Genomic DNA, 13,310 nt, shown 5'->3' on the forward strand with positions numbered 1-13,310 from the left:
ACTCTGCAGATGGTAAAGCTTTTAGCTTTTAACAAGTTTTATTAGTTTGATAATTGCCTTTTCACTGTGGGTCCACTCAGTCTACTATTCACCTTTCTGTGGTTGCGTTCATAAACAGAGAGCTTCCTCCCCCAACCCCACGGACAGTAAAAAACAGAATAGAGAAACTTATGGTATGTCTACACAGCAAAGAACAATCCACAGCTGACACATGCCAGCTGACTTGGGCTGTGGCTGCACGGCTGTTTCATTACTGTGTAGACTTCTAGCTCAGGCTGGAGCCCGCGCTCTGGGACCCTCTCGCCTTGCAGGTACAGATATCTACACAGCAATGAAACATGCTGCGGCCCAAGCATGGGTGTCTAGTTGCTGTCTAGAGATCATGTTGCCAAGGTCAGAAGCAAGTGTGTGTTCCAGTTTCTCTCTGGATTCTTCATAAGAAAACATATTTTACTGATTTGGGGATGTATATTTTCTTAAAGAGATGTTACAGCCCTGCACTGGTAGGGCATAGTTCTGTGTACTTTAGAAAATGTAAAGGTTTTGTCTCAACCAGCAAAAAAATGTTGTTTAATTGCTTGGAAAAAAAAATTGGTTAGCCATTATAGATATAGTGCAGTGATTCTCAAACTTTTGTATTGGTGACCCCTTTCACATAGCAAGCCGCTGAGTGTGACCCCTCCCCCCTTATAAATTAAAAACACGTTTTTATATATTTAACACCATTATAAATGATGGAGGCAAAGCAGGGTTTGGGGTGGAGGCTGACAGGTCGCGACCTCCCCACCCCATGTAATAACCTCCCGACCCCCTGCGGGGTCCCGACCTCCAATTGGAGAACCCCTGATAGAGTGTGATTTTTATTTACAGTTTGAAAGATGCCAACAAGTGTTTAGATCATATAGTTCATATTGTATGAGTACCAAGAGTCATAAAATGTTCACTAACTAGTTCTGTCACTAATCTGTGGAAATCTGCTGTTGCTATTCTGATCCACATATCTTGTAGCACTAGTTATAACTGTATGTGTACTATAAGATCCCTGTTTGCCAACTGGGCACATTGCCTTTTGAATTACTAAATTCATGCTTCTTATTTGGGTGCTGCTCAGCCGGGTGCAGCTGAAGAGAGAGCTTCTACTGCACAGATGTGGGCATAAATAGTCCCCTTCTCTTCTGGTCACCTGCGGTGGGGGGGATGGGTCAGTGTGGGGATGCTGATATGGAGCTGCCTCCATTAGCAGGTAACTCTCTGACTCTCTAGTCACCTTCTCCAACAAGCCAGCCAAAGAGCCCCACTGCTTAATGTGCAGTGAGGTCATCTGCTTTACTAAAATTGTGCTTCTTATTTGGGTGAATTACAATTATATCTGCATTTCCCCACCCACCAGAGTGAGTTTGTACAGAATCCAAGTTACATTAAATTGGAAAGATTGTTTTTCAGTCCAATAATCTGACTTTCCCAAGAACCAAATATGGAACACCATATAGCACTTACCAGCCCCTCTGCAACACCTCTTCCTCCCTGTAAGCATTTAATCTCCTTGAAACCTCATAGCAGGCTCTTGCTACCACTGGAATTTTATCTGGCATCTGGAAGTCTACTAAGCTCTTGAAGCTCCCAGAGGCTGAGTCCAAAATAAAACAGAAACAGAATACTTCTGTGTACTCCCTGGGATGTCATTCTGTCATGTGTGTAACCCAGGATCTTACCTTAGTTGGTACAGGTCTCTATCTACTCTGTGATTACCTAGGAGGGAATTGGCTTCTATGATCTGATGAACAATTTAGTGAATGTTTCTTTTGATGTCTGATGTTGCTATTTATTCATAGTCCTACCTGAATTTTGGACTAAAACATCCAAAATGAATATGAACATTAGCCTTTGTTCATTGTCATGATGAACCATAGGCGGTATGGTATCCACACATAACTTCATGCAACTGGAATGAACTGTGTTTCTCAGAACATTCCCTAATGTTGCATTTATTTTATTTATTTTCAGGGCAACATGTCCTTCTCTTGTTCAGAAGCACAGATGGTTCCTGTCACTTTTCTGAGCTCCAGTAGCTACCTAGCATTGCCTGGCACATCAGGACAAGATGAAGTGTCCATCAGTTTTCAATTTCGCACCTGGAACAAGGAGGGACTTTTATTGTCCACTAAACTACACCAGACTTCAGGTGGTCTCCTCCTTTATCTGAGTGATGGGAAAGTTAAAATGAGCACCTATAAACCAGGAAAAGCACAAAGTGACATCACTGCAGGTAACAGAAAATTAATTTCTATGCATAAATATGTCACGTTAGCTATTATATTTGGATCAACGATCCATTCCAAGGGGCCGGTCCTGGAACTCTTGTTCATGTGTGTAATCCTTGCTCATGTGAGTATTACATCTGAAGATTTCCAAAGCAGTGTTTTTTCCCTTTTCTGACATACATTCATATGTGCACATTTCAGACTACTGACAAATTTCTCAGGAAATAAATTACTTGCATGACTGTGCATTGGAGAATCAGGCACTTATATGAAGCCCTTAGATTGTAGAATTTGAGCATCTTATCTTATTTTCCATCTGGGAAAGGGAAATCAGTTACTGTCCTATTAGACTATTAAGAAGCTAATATTTGGCAATGTTCTCACTAGAGATTATGTGATTCCTTTTTATACAAAAATATTTGTATTACACTAATGCATAGAGGCCCCACTTAAAGTTGTTAGGTACTGGGTGGACACGTAGTAGGAGTCAGTCCCTGCCCAGAGGAGCTTACAGTTCAAATAGATAAGACAGACAAAGAAGAGCGTAATCAGTGAAACAGAGATTTTCCCAAAGACCCCCACTGGGTCAGCAACAGAATTGAGCATGGAACCGAGGTCTTCTGAATTTTAGCTCTGTGCCCTGTCCACTAGAATATACCATTTCTCTCTGTCTGTGATGTGATCCCTCTTCTCCATTATCTATGCCAGCTGATACAGAATGCTCATTCGTGGGGGTGGGGAAATATTAAATATAACTCTACAGCTCATTATCTTTCCACATGTCTATAATAATGAAAATAGGAATTTTTAAACAATTGATTATTTTAATTCAGGAAAAGATTGCATGCCAGTAATGGTAATAAGCAAGTTGGAATTTGCATAAAGATGACAATCCTGCTCTTATTGAAAATAAATGAGGGTTTAGCTATTTATTTCAGCGGGAGCAGGATCAGTCCGGTGTGTGTTTTAAACTAAAATAAATGATGTACAGAGAGCATCATTTTAATGACTAACATGCTTCCTCACGCTCACCATCAGAAAATGTAAATTCCACAGTAAGAGTGGCAATGATGTGTAGTTTACTGTGATATATTAGACTTCTTCAGAAGCTGTTTCAATCACAGCTCAATTATATGATATATGTTAATGAAATGGCTTCAATGCAATGTCACTTTAACAGGCCTGCTAAAGGTAGTATGACTTCTAAGTAGACTACTGACATGTATGTATGACAAATTAGTAAACTATAAAGTGGCAATAAAAATACATAACATATTCCCAATTGATTGAAAATCCTCACAATAAATCTTGAAATGCTATATTAAAATGTGATTTATCTTTATTATGTGATGAATACAACAAGCCCTCCATATGGTCTGAGATATGGAATAACATTTGTCTATGCAAATGCAGAACACTAATGCATTTCTTAAACAAACAAACAAATAAACAAACCCACAACTCCTATTCTCTCCTAAAGCAGGAAGTTATCTAACAAAACATACAGTGAACTTCTTTTTGAGCTTTTGAAGTGTTTGTTGTTGCTACATTCACTGAAGCAAATCAAGTCTGCATTTGGAGATTGAGTAATTAAATTATGGATGGTTGGACAGGTTTGTTCCCCTATAGGCAAAGACTTATGACCTGGCTTTCACACATACAAAATTTGATAATTAAATCAGAGCATATTAGTTTGAGCACAGTTCTCAGAATTCATTACCATGAGTTTTTTAAAGATTTCTTGAGCCATATAAAAAGGAGAATGGCGTATTAAATTCATGAGTGATTAAGTTATAATAAGCGAAATCCTTCTGTTACAGATGGGTTGTTTAATATCTTTTTTTCCTTTGTAGCCCCTTTTGCAAGTTGGTCATCAAATGTTCAGAAAGCAATAGAACACAGTTTAAAGAAAAAAGGAAGAAATGAAACAAAGTTAATTTGTGTTCAATGATGAGTCCAAATTGAGTTACAATATGGATGAATGTTTGAAATATTACTACCCAGCTTATTAATGTGCACTGCCTTTTTAAAAATGTAATTTTTAATTAAATGATATTTAAAACCATTACATTCAGATGCTGTACTTCAGGTTAATCTACATATTATTATCTTCTAGACCTGCTCAAAGTCTTTCATTACTTACTGAAAGCCATGCACACTGCCGTGTGTGTCTGTGTTTGTGAAGAGTGTTATCTTCCTTCTGTCATGGGTGACCTCACACAGAATTCTGGGTGATATTTTGTGGAAAGTGTAATTGTAGATACTCAGATACTACCATGTTGGTGGCCTACCTAACTACCTACATGGCTATGTGGATAATTTTTAAAGGTCATTGCCCTATACTGATGTGATAAATAGTGTGATTAAAATCACCATTTTCCTCCTCATTTTTGTGTGTTGGGGGGGGGGGGGTTCTTGTTGTTTTGTTTGTTTGGTTTTTTTGTGTGAAATGTTTCTTGTCAAAATTCCACAGATATATTTCAGAAAAAAAATCATACAATTTCCACCAGCAAAATCTACACTGGTGACCCCTTGACCTCTGCTGCAGACATTCAGCACTACACTACCCCTCCTACACAAATAAATATATTCAGTTCATTAATCTAGTTAGGTCCATATCTGCAGTGGAGGACTTTCTCTGAACTGTTTCATTCTACCTCTCCCACTGGCATTCTATAGCATCCAGGTCTAACCAAGGGACTTTATGGAGGTCCTTACTCCAGGGTGGGCCAAATGGGTGTCCAACTCCAATAGCATCCTTCTGGATGGTATTCTGTCCAAAGTGGAGATGAGCTATATCTCCAAACAACTTTGTGTATTTCTATGCATATCTAATAAATTACTATAAACAAGCCAAAGATGAGTAGATGGTGTTGTGAACGTTCTATTACCCATTTCCCATTAACCGAATTAGTTCCTCTACTTTAGTCACTCATGCAGGCTGCCTCTTCGTAACAGAACATTCTGTAATCTGCACATTGTTCAAATACTTGTGATTTTCATTTATAATATTTTGAAAATGGAATCCCGTTAGAGCAGAAAGTTTATTGAGGTTGCATGCCATACCAAGGATTAGAGGCTGATAGAGTTTGTTAGACTGTAAATCTGTTTCAGTCAGAATGAAGACATGGAACACAAAACCAGCCCAGCATGGCAAAACGAAGTGCCAAAAGGAAAACTCCAGGCTGTTGGGGTATATGACATGTTGAGGGACATGAGCTACCTCAAAGGATTGTGTCTGTTATGTTTTCTTCATTTGTGTTATCTTAGGCCTACAAGGCCTTATGCAGTTCTTTGATGAATGGGAAAATGGCTTATATAGAAACATTACTTTGTTTTCAAAATTTGTGTTTGGCCATTACAAAAACGTGGTCTGATGAACACAAGTTTTGTAGAATATGTGCTGTTTATGTTCTGTTCTGTCACTTGAAGGGCAGCCCTACAATGGTTAATGTAAGGGAACTAATTAAATTCCTGGGAAATAGGAAACATTCTTACTTAGATTTAACTTTATGTCCTTTGACGTCTTCATTTGAATGATCCAAATCCTATGTTTTGGCATACTTAGCTCTTCTTTGATAGAAACACTCTGCATTATTTGTTCAGTTGTTTGCAAGAGCAGATTAAAAAACTTACATTAGAACTGTTTTATCTGGTTGTGGTTTTTTGGTGGTTTTTATTTGAAGTTTATAAAACACTTTGATACATGTGATTAGTTCTATCTGTGCAATAGTACTAAGAATATCATGGAAGATATGGAAAATAACACCTGATAGGCCACAGGTTGCCCACCACTGATTTAAACCTATCAGGGTAAGCTGATTGCAGGCCGCAAGACATTTTGTCGATGTTGACCGTCCGCAGGCTCGGCCCCCCGCAGCTCCTGGTGCTGGCAATTTGCCATTCCCACCTAATGGGAGCTGCGGCAAGCGGTGGCCAGCATTGTGGCCCGCTGCTTCCCACAGCTCCCATTGGCCGGGAACGGTGAACCCCGGCCACTGGGAGCTGCGGGGGGGCTGTGCCTGTAGATGGTCAACATCCGCAAAATGTCTCACGGCCCGCAATCAGGTTGCCCATCACTGGTCTAAATACTTCAGTATAAATCCAACCCCTTGATGCTGCATAACAACTGTCTACATAAAAGTAATATTTTTCTAGTGCCTTGTCCAGTCCAGTTTCAAATATAAAAGTTGCCAGTAGCGAAGGCACTCTTGCACTCCCTTTATTCTGAAACAACCCTATACCAAGCCAACCCCCCGAAGGCTGCTGTCAATTACACTGTCTACCAATGGCCCCAAGGGTTGTTTTTTTGTTTTTTGTTTGTTTGTTTTTTGTCAGCTGGAGATCATTAGAGTGCAGGGAAGCTCTACGCTGGCAAGAGAAGAACAGTGGTTGCTATGACAGTTCTGTATTACCAAAGGATCCCACAATAATGGGATGATCTTTCTATGGTCAGGTACAATTATTTTAGTGCTGCTTTGTGTCTACCATGGTGGCAGCACAAGGGAGAATCTGGGCTAAGGCTTCTAATATTTCCCTTTGGAAAAATAGCACATTCTGTAAATATCATTAGTAGGAAGTTTTCCTGAAGAAGATGATTCACAAATCAGTTTATCCTGCAAGATAATGTTATTTATGCTTGTGACCAGGCACTGAGGCCCACTGCTGGAGTCTTGTGATTCCTACCACACCATGTCCCAGAAAGGAGCTGTGGAGGTGAGTCCTCCAAGCGGCCTAGAGAGCAGGGCCGGCTCTGGCTTTTTTGCCACCCCAAGGGGAAAAAAAAAATCAGGGCGGTCAGAAAGGCAAAGCAGGGGGGAAAAAAAAAAAAAAAACCTGCGGGGCGCCCGGAGCCAGGGTGCAGGGGGACTCCTTGTGCTGCAGACATGCCCCGGCTAGTGGGGGGGAGGGGAAGGGAAGGGAGGGAGAGAGAGAAGGGGGCAGCCAGGGCTTCAGCAGGGCGCTTGCCACGTGGCCCCGACCGCCACGCTGCCTGCCGGGTGGGCTCCGTACCACTCCGGTCGGCGGGGAGGGAAGGATGCGGGCTGCCCTGCCCGGCTTGCTACAGACCTGGCACTGGCTGGGGCAGACGGAGTGCGCAGCCCGCTCCCAGAAGGGCGCTCCCCTCCTCCGCGCCACCGCCCCCTACAGGGCGGCCGGATCGGCAAACAAAACAAAACAAAAAAGCAGCCGGGCTGCCACGTGGCCCCGACCGCCACGCCGCCTGCCGGGTGGGCTCCGTGCCACTCCGGTCGGCGGGGAGGGAAGGATGCGGGCTGCCCTGCCCAGCTTGCTACAGACCTGGCACTGGCTGGGGCAGACGGAGTACGCAGCCTGCTCCCAGAAGGGTGCTCCCCTCCTCCGCGCCACCGCCCCCTACAGGGCGGACAGATCGGCAAACAAAACAAAACAAAAAAGCAGCTGGGCTGCCCTAGGATTGGGCAGAATGCAGCCCCATATAATCTGCCGTCCCAAGCACAAGCTTGCTCGGCTGGTGCCTGAAGCCGGCCCTGCTAGAGAGGCTGCATTGGAAACAGCCAATTAAAGGGAAGCTGAAAGGGGCAGCCAGTCAGGGCCCAGCAGGCTCACATGAAAAGAGCTGCAGGTCAAGAGTCAGTCAGTTGCTGTTGGGAGCTTAAGGACTGAGGCTGGTGTTCCCAGCTAGCTGAGGACCACAGGCAGAGCAGTTGCTGAAAGGGACTGGGGAAGCAAGAAGGAGTTCTTGGTTCGCTGCTGGAACTGGGCACAAGATGTTAGCCCTATGGTAAGGGTGAAGCAATTGTGAAGGTGCTGGGGCCACAGGGAAGTGGTCCAGGGAATGGTAGCAGCATAGGAAGAGTTAAAGGGGACACAGCAGCACATGGCTGCTATTCATAGGGTCCATGGGCTGGGTCCTGGAGTAGTAGGTGGGCCTGGATCCCACCCACCAGCTACAGATGGAATGACCTTAATCCCAGAGAGGGGAGCTGAACTAACCTCAGAAAGGAGATTGAAGACCCCAAAGAGGGCCAGGGATTAGACTATATTGGACTTTGATACACCTCCTAGAAGGGAACTGAACTGTATAGTGGCCCAGCTGGAGAGCTGGAACTAGAAGGGCCTAGAGAGGGCAAAACCATTGCCTCCAGGGACGAAGCCCTGGGGTACAGCTTGATACCAGGGCCAAGACTGTGTAAAGACAGCATTGAGGACACCAGAAGGGCCCTCTGGGACTCATACACTGGAAGGGGTATGTTTGTTTATGTCTCACATGGCCTGAGTCACCAAAACCCTTGAGAAATCTCTGATGAGTCACCACAGACTAAGAGAGGTGTAGAAGCACACCTGGTCACAGGGTGCTCGTGAAACGTGGATGCTACCATGTTATAGTGCTTCTGACTACTGCTAGAGCCACCAAATCTGCCACTTACATATTTTGTTACCCTTTTCTTGGGAAGTAAGAAGGAGCACACTTTAGATCTTCAGATACCCCCTTTCCATTGAACATCACTGCTCCAAAGAATCACTGTTAGCATTTTGGCAGAATGGCAGTAAACAACCCCTCTTGCTCTCTGGCACTGAGTTTTGGAAAGGATTCCTCTTCAAAAAGGCATTAGGGCAGGACAAGACAATCTATGGGCCCCAGGTTTCCTGAGATTCCGCCTAAGGAGGGGGTATAGCAGAATTCTAATTTGAATAGAGAATAAATTTCTCCTTTTAGAGTCCACAACAAATGTGCTTGTTGAAGTGGAAAAACAAATAGGGAAAGACAAAAGATACATAAGTCTAATGTAGAGAAACAGCATGTTAGTGTCCAGTATATTAGAGAACTTCTTCACAGATAGTTTATCCATGTGGATATACACCCCTTGTCATTCTGCTGAGGTCTATGAGACTAAGATTTATATGCTCAGTGTGTGCTGCTGTGCAAGTTAAAACGCTCTTATGTGCTTGATTTATAATACTTTACATAATCCTGGCTTATGAGTAACTTGGCCATCTGAATCTTTTCTTCCTTTTTGTTATGTTTTCCTTTCTCTGTTTTTCGCATAAATGCATGGTTCAAATTGCTTACATTTTTTCCCAGAATACACACCAAATTCTACATTGTGTAGAAATAAATGACATTTCAATAGAGAAAATCAGTTACTCAAATAACACACAAATCTAATCTCTGCAGAGTATACAAGTGAAGAAAAGAGCCCTAAGTATTTCAAGAGCTACATCATTTGGTCCTGATTCAAAAGAGGATTCTTATTCAAAACTGCACTTAAGCATGTGCTTAAAGTTAATATGCTTGAGCTTTCCTGGATGGGGGCTTTAGTTTGTTACCTGATATATTCACCTATACAACTCTAGTTAATATCAGCTGGTATTATATGCCTAAACTCCTGGTAAACAACCTCAAGACGTCATCCCCAAAGTCCCTATAAAACGGACAACCAAACAAAAATAAATACTGTAACATTGACATGACAGTTGCATTAGTAATCCCAGCATTTACAACATTTTGATACTGTTGCGTGTTTCCAGGTGATGGCTACATTTGATTTTCAAAGATTAAATAATGTCTTGGTAATAGCACACAACATTACAGCCACTATCTGTAGAGTACTGTATCAGACACCATGATTATGTTTTAACTGTAACCTGCTTAGACTGAGAGGGGGCATTTTCTATTGGTGTAGTGTTTATGGAGAATTCATTCCATTGTGCATGCCAGGTTTTTCTGTTAGAGTATTAAGTATAGCAGCTGGGTCATGGGAGTTCATTCCAGGTTTGGGAGTTTTACTAAAGAGTTCATTTAGTCATGGGTAGAGAAGCTGCTCACGGTGTTCTGTGAGCTGCAGGGTCTGTGGAATCCTAATTTGAAATTATATAAAGCATCTGTGTGCTTCTTTCCAGAAGACCCTACTCAGTTAGGACACAAAAATAGGCACTAACTTTAAAGAGATGTATTACTGATCATTAGGAACATCACTTGCCATCCACTGAAGGTATTTTAACTATCAAAAGTAAGGAAAAGGAATGGAAGAAGGTTCTATGTTTTCACATGATATACTGATATCCCCTCTTTCTTTTTTCTTTCTTTGTATATCTGAGTAACTGTAGTTTATTAAATGCTTATCATATGCTTTCCATTTAAAACCTATGAAGATCAACTATTTTAACAAATAGTATTTGTAGATGTTTCAGCTTACTCTTGTTTTTCCTCCTAGGTGTTGGATTAAATAATGGCCAGTGGCATTCAGTTTCCTTGTCTGCCAAACGAAGTCGTATGAGCCTAATGGTGGACAATGATGTAACCTCATCTGCTCATGCTGCTGTACCTACACATATTTATTCAGGAGACACCTACTACTTTGGAGGTGAAAGATGCTTTTTCTGTTTATATTGATAACAGCCTATAAATAAACAATGCTTGTTGTTCATGGCCTGTATTTTCAAATGTGCCTAATGATTTGGCTTGCCTCAAGTTTTATGTTCTCAACTTGAATCTCCTTAAAGAGGCCTGACTTTCAAGTGTGAGTGCTCAGCACTCTCTAAAACTCAGTCTGGGAACCCAAACTTATTAGGCACTTTTAAAAATATAGTCCCCTATATTGCACTGTTATAACAATTAGGGCTGTGGTTGGCCCTAAGAATCAGGAACTTTTATCCCCTCCCACCTAAATGTGCTAAGAGGAGCTCTGTCACGGGAAAGAATCAAGACTGGGTTTACTACAGATTCTTTTCTGCTCCTAAGTATTATGATGTTGTGATATAGTAATGGCTATTAACTACAAGGGTTAATTTTCATTGCTGCACTCTCACTTAGGTGGTAAGTAATGTGTATGGCTGTACTGAAGTTTGTGGTGTCTTGAAGTTTTGAGAGCATCTGAAAAATAATTAATTATTTGCAGTTCTGTTTGCTTCAGCAGTAAGTTGTCCTTTAATGTCTTAGTTAAAATGCACACTTACTAATGGAACTAGCCTCTGGAAGACTATGTATATTCATTGTATAATTGGCACCTTTAAAAACTTGTCTTTTACCATTTAGATAGTATAGTATTTGTGGTATTTGCAATATTCTCTGTACTTAGTATGATGAATTCTCTTGTGGATTCTTCATCCTGGAAGTTTTTAAATCATTATATAGGATGTGTTTTTGTTTTTTTCCTAAAAGGTACTCTAGTTCAAATGATAATTAATTCAGGGGAGACCTGTAGCCTGTGTTGTACAAGATGTCAGACTAGATGATCACAATGATCTCTTTGGCTTTATAATCTATGAATCTAGGAATTGCAAAACTCACTGTAACTATTTAAATGGTTAATTGCTGTAAATACAAGTTTCATAGATTCTAAGGCTGGAAGGGACCATTATGATCATCATGGGCAACATTTTTAGAAGCAACTACTTCCCATTTTCAAAAGTGACTTAGATTAATATGAAGGCTTCCTCGGATACCAAGGTGTGAGGTCCACCATATAAAAAACTAAATAAATAGACAGAGATTGATAATATCTGTTATATTTTTGTTTAAACAAGGGGAAAATGTTGTTTCATATTTGTATTTTCTGAACAGCTCTTGGCTCCCACATCTCTGATTATGTGCTTTGCACCAGTGAACACTGCAGAGCTGATAGCACAGGTGTACACGTCAGAAGGGACATGGACAGTTGTAAAAAATGACATAACCAATTAAGCTGTACAACAGAACACTTCTATACATCTTTTGGGGGTAAAATTAATGCCAAAACCACTGAAATCTCTAATTGACTATCCACCCCTCAGCTTCTCTGAGTACAGCTTTATGATCAAGTCAGCAGCCTGTACAATGTCATCCAAACTTGGGAAATGGCTGATGAAAAGCAACGGAGTTTGGAACACCCTTTCTTTTTGTCATGTCATTTTGGAATTTGCTGAAATATGTAGTGTGTCTCTGTACACAGGTATAAATATGAAGAGAAGCATTCCAGTAGAAGAGATGTATTTTCGTTGGGAATATGAAATATTAGAGAGAGATTTAGTCTTTGCTAAGAATCTGTTTAATTAGTTTGGAAATTCTTTAGCTTTGTGGGCAAACACTAGCACAGATCACACAGGAGTCAAGAAAATGCTGAATATTCCAGTTTTTTTTACTTGGAAATGGTAATAGTGATTGGCAACTGTAAGGACAAGGATAATTAATGAAAAATACATATTCACATAGGGTGAATTGCAGGGTTTATGGAATTATTGCTTTCACTTTGATATATAACTTAGAATGCTGACCACAAGCCTGAAGACCACTTTCATTAATATTCATGTTAAAGATTTATTCTTTACTAATAGAATGATGAGAAGACAAAATATTTCAAAAGACAAAAGGTTATGAAAGAATATGAGACTGGATTAAATTTATTGTGGAGAAAATAGTAGAATTTCAGAATGTTATGAGGAAAAAAAGTAATTGCAAAATTAATTAAACTTTACTAATTATCTATGAGCTAGTTATTTTTAAAATGCACAATTAATTGTAAATATTCAATTAGTGATTGTCTTGCCACAAGTTACAAAAAAACTGTTTAATGAAGTAGATCGTTAAGGTTCTTGTGGGTTAATTTTGCCCTCCCTTGGATTCTTGCAAATCCATTGACTTGCAAGGGTGTGAATTAGGACAGAATTGGTTATTATTTCCATGTAACAAATCTTTAGTCCCGTTGAGTAGTATATGATTTAAATGTTGTAATTCTTAGGTTCCAATACTGATGAGGTCCTAAGCACTTTCAACTCCTGTACAAAGCAATAAGAGTTAAGGGAGTCCAATGCCTTGCCAGAGGAGGAGCCCTTGTTTTCCTTCATGTTCTGTAGTATACTTTTTGAAAATCTCTCCAAGCGTTCAGTGCTGTTTTTCCACTCACTACAATGTATTCCTTAGTTTTCATTTTCCCATAGAATAAATGCCGCCATCCTTTTGCAGGATTTAGAAAATACCTATTAGCTCAATGGAATGTGGAAGTGTCTTTAAGTCATGCATGCAAACATTAAGAGACAAGAAGCTCTTTGACTGATCTCACCCAGGAGGTTATATTGTTTGATTAAGAG

General features: G+C 40.7%; 1 protein-coding gene across 2 annotated transcripts in view; it reads left to right on the forward strand.

Moving 5' to 3' along the window:
* The window catches only part of CNTNAP4 (contactin associated protein family member 4), a 307,324-nt gene that overhangs the window by 206,467 nt on the left and 87,547 nt on the right, over positions 1 to 13,310 (forward strand). Inside the window, exons 8-9 of one of the 2 annotated variants that reach the window (XM_034773172.1) lie at positions 2,005 to 2,266; positions 10,460 to 10,609. In XM_034773172.1, the coding sequence (XP_034629063.1) occupies positions 2,005 to 2,266; positions 10,460 to 10,609 (412 nt within the window). Of the gene's footprint in view, positions 1 to 2,004; positions 2,267 to 10,043; positions 10,238 to 10,459; positions 10,610 to 13,310 lie in introns of those variants that run through there. The other variant, XM_034773173.1, reaches the window with a different exon arrangement.

Source organism: Trachemys scripta, chromosome 6 (assembly GCF_013100865.1).
Source record: "Trachemys scripta elegans isolate TJP31775 chromosome 6, CAS_Tse_1.0, whole genome shotgun sequence".
Lineage (NCBI taxonomy): Eukaryota > Metazoa > Chordata > Testudines > Emydidae > Trachemys > Trachemys scripta.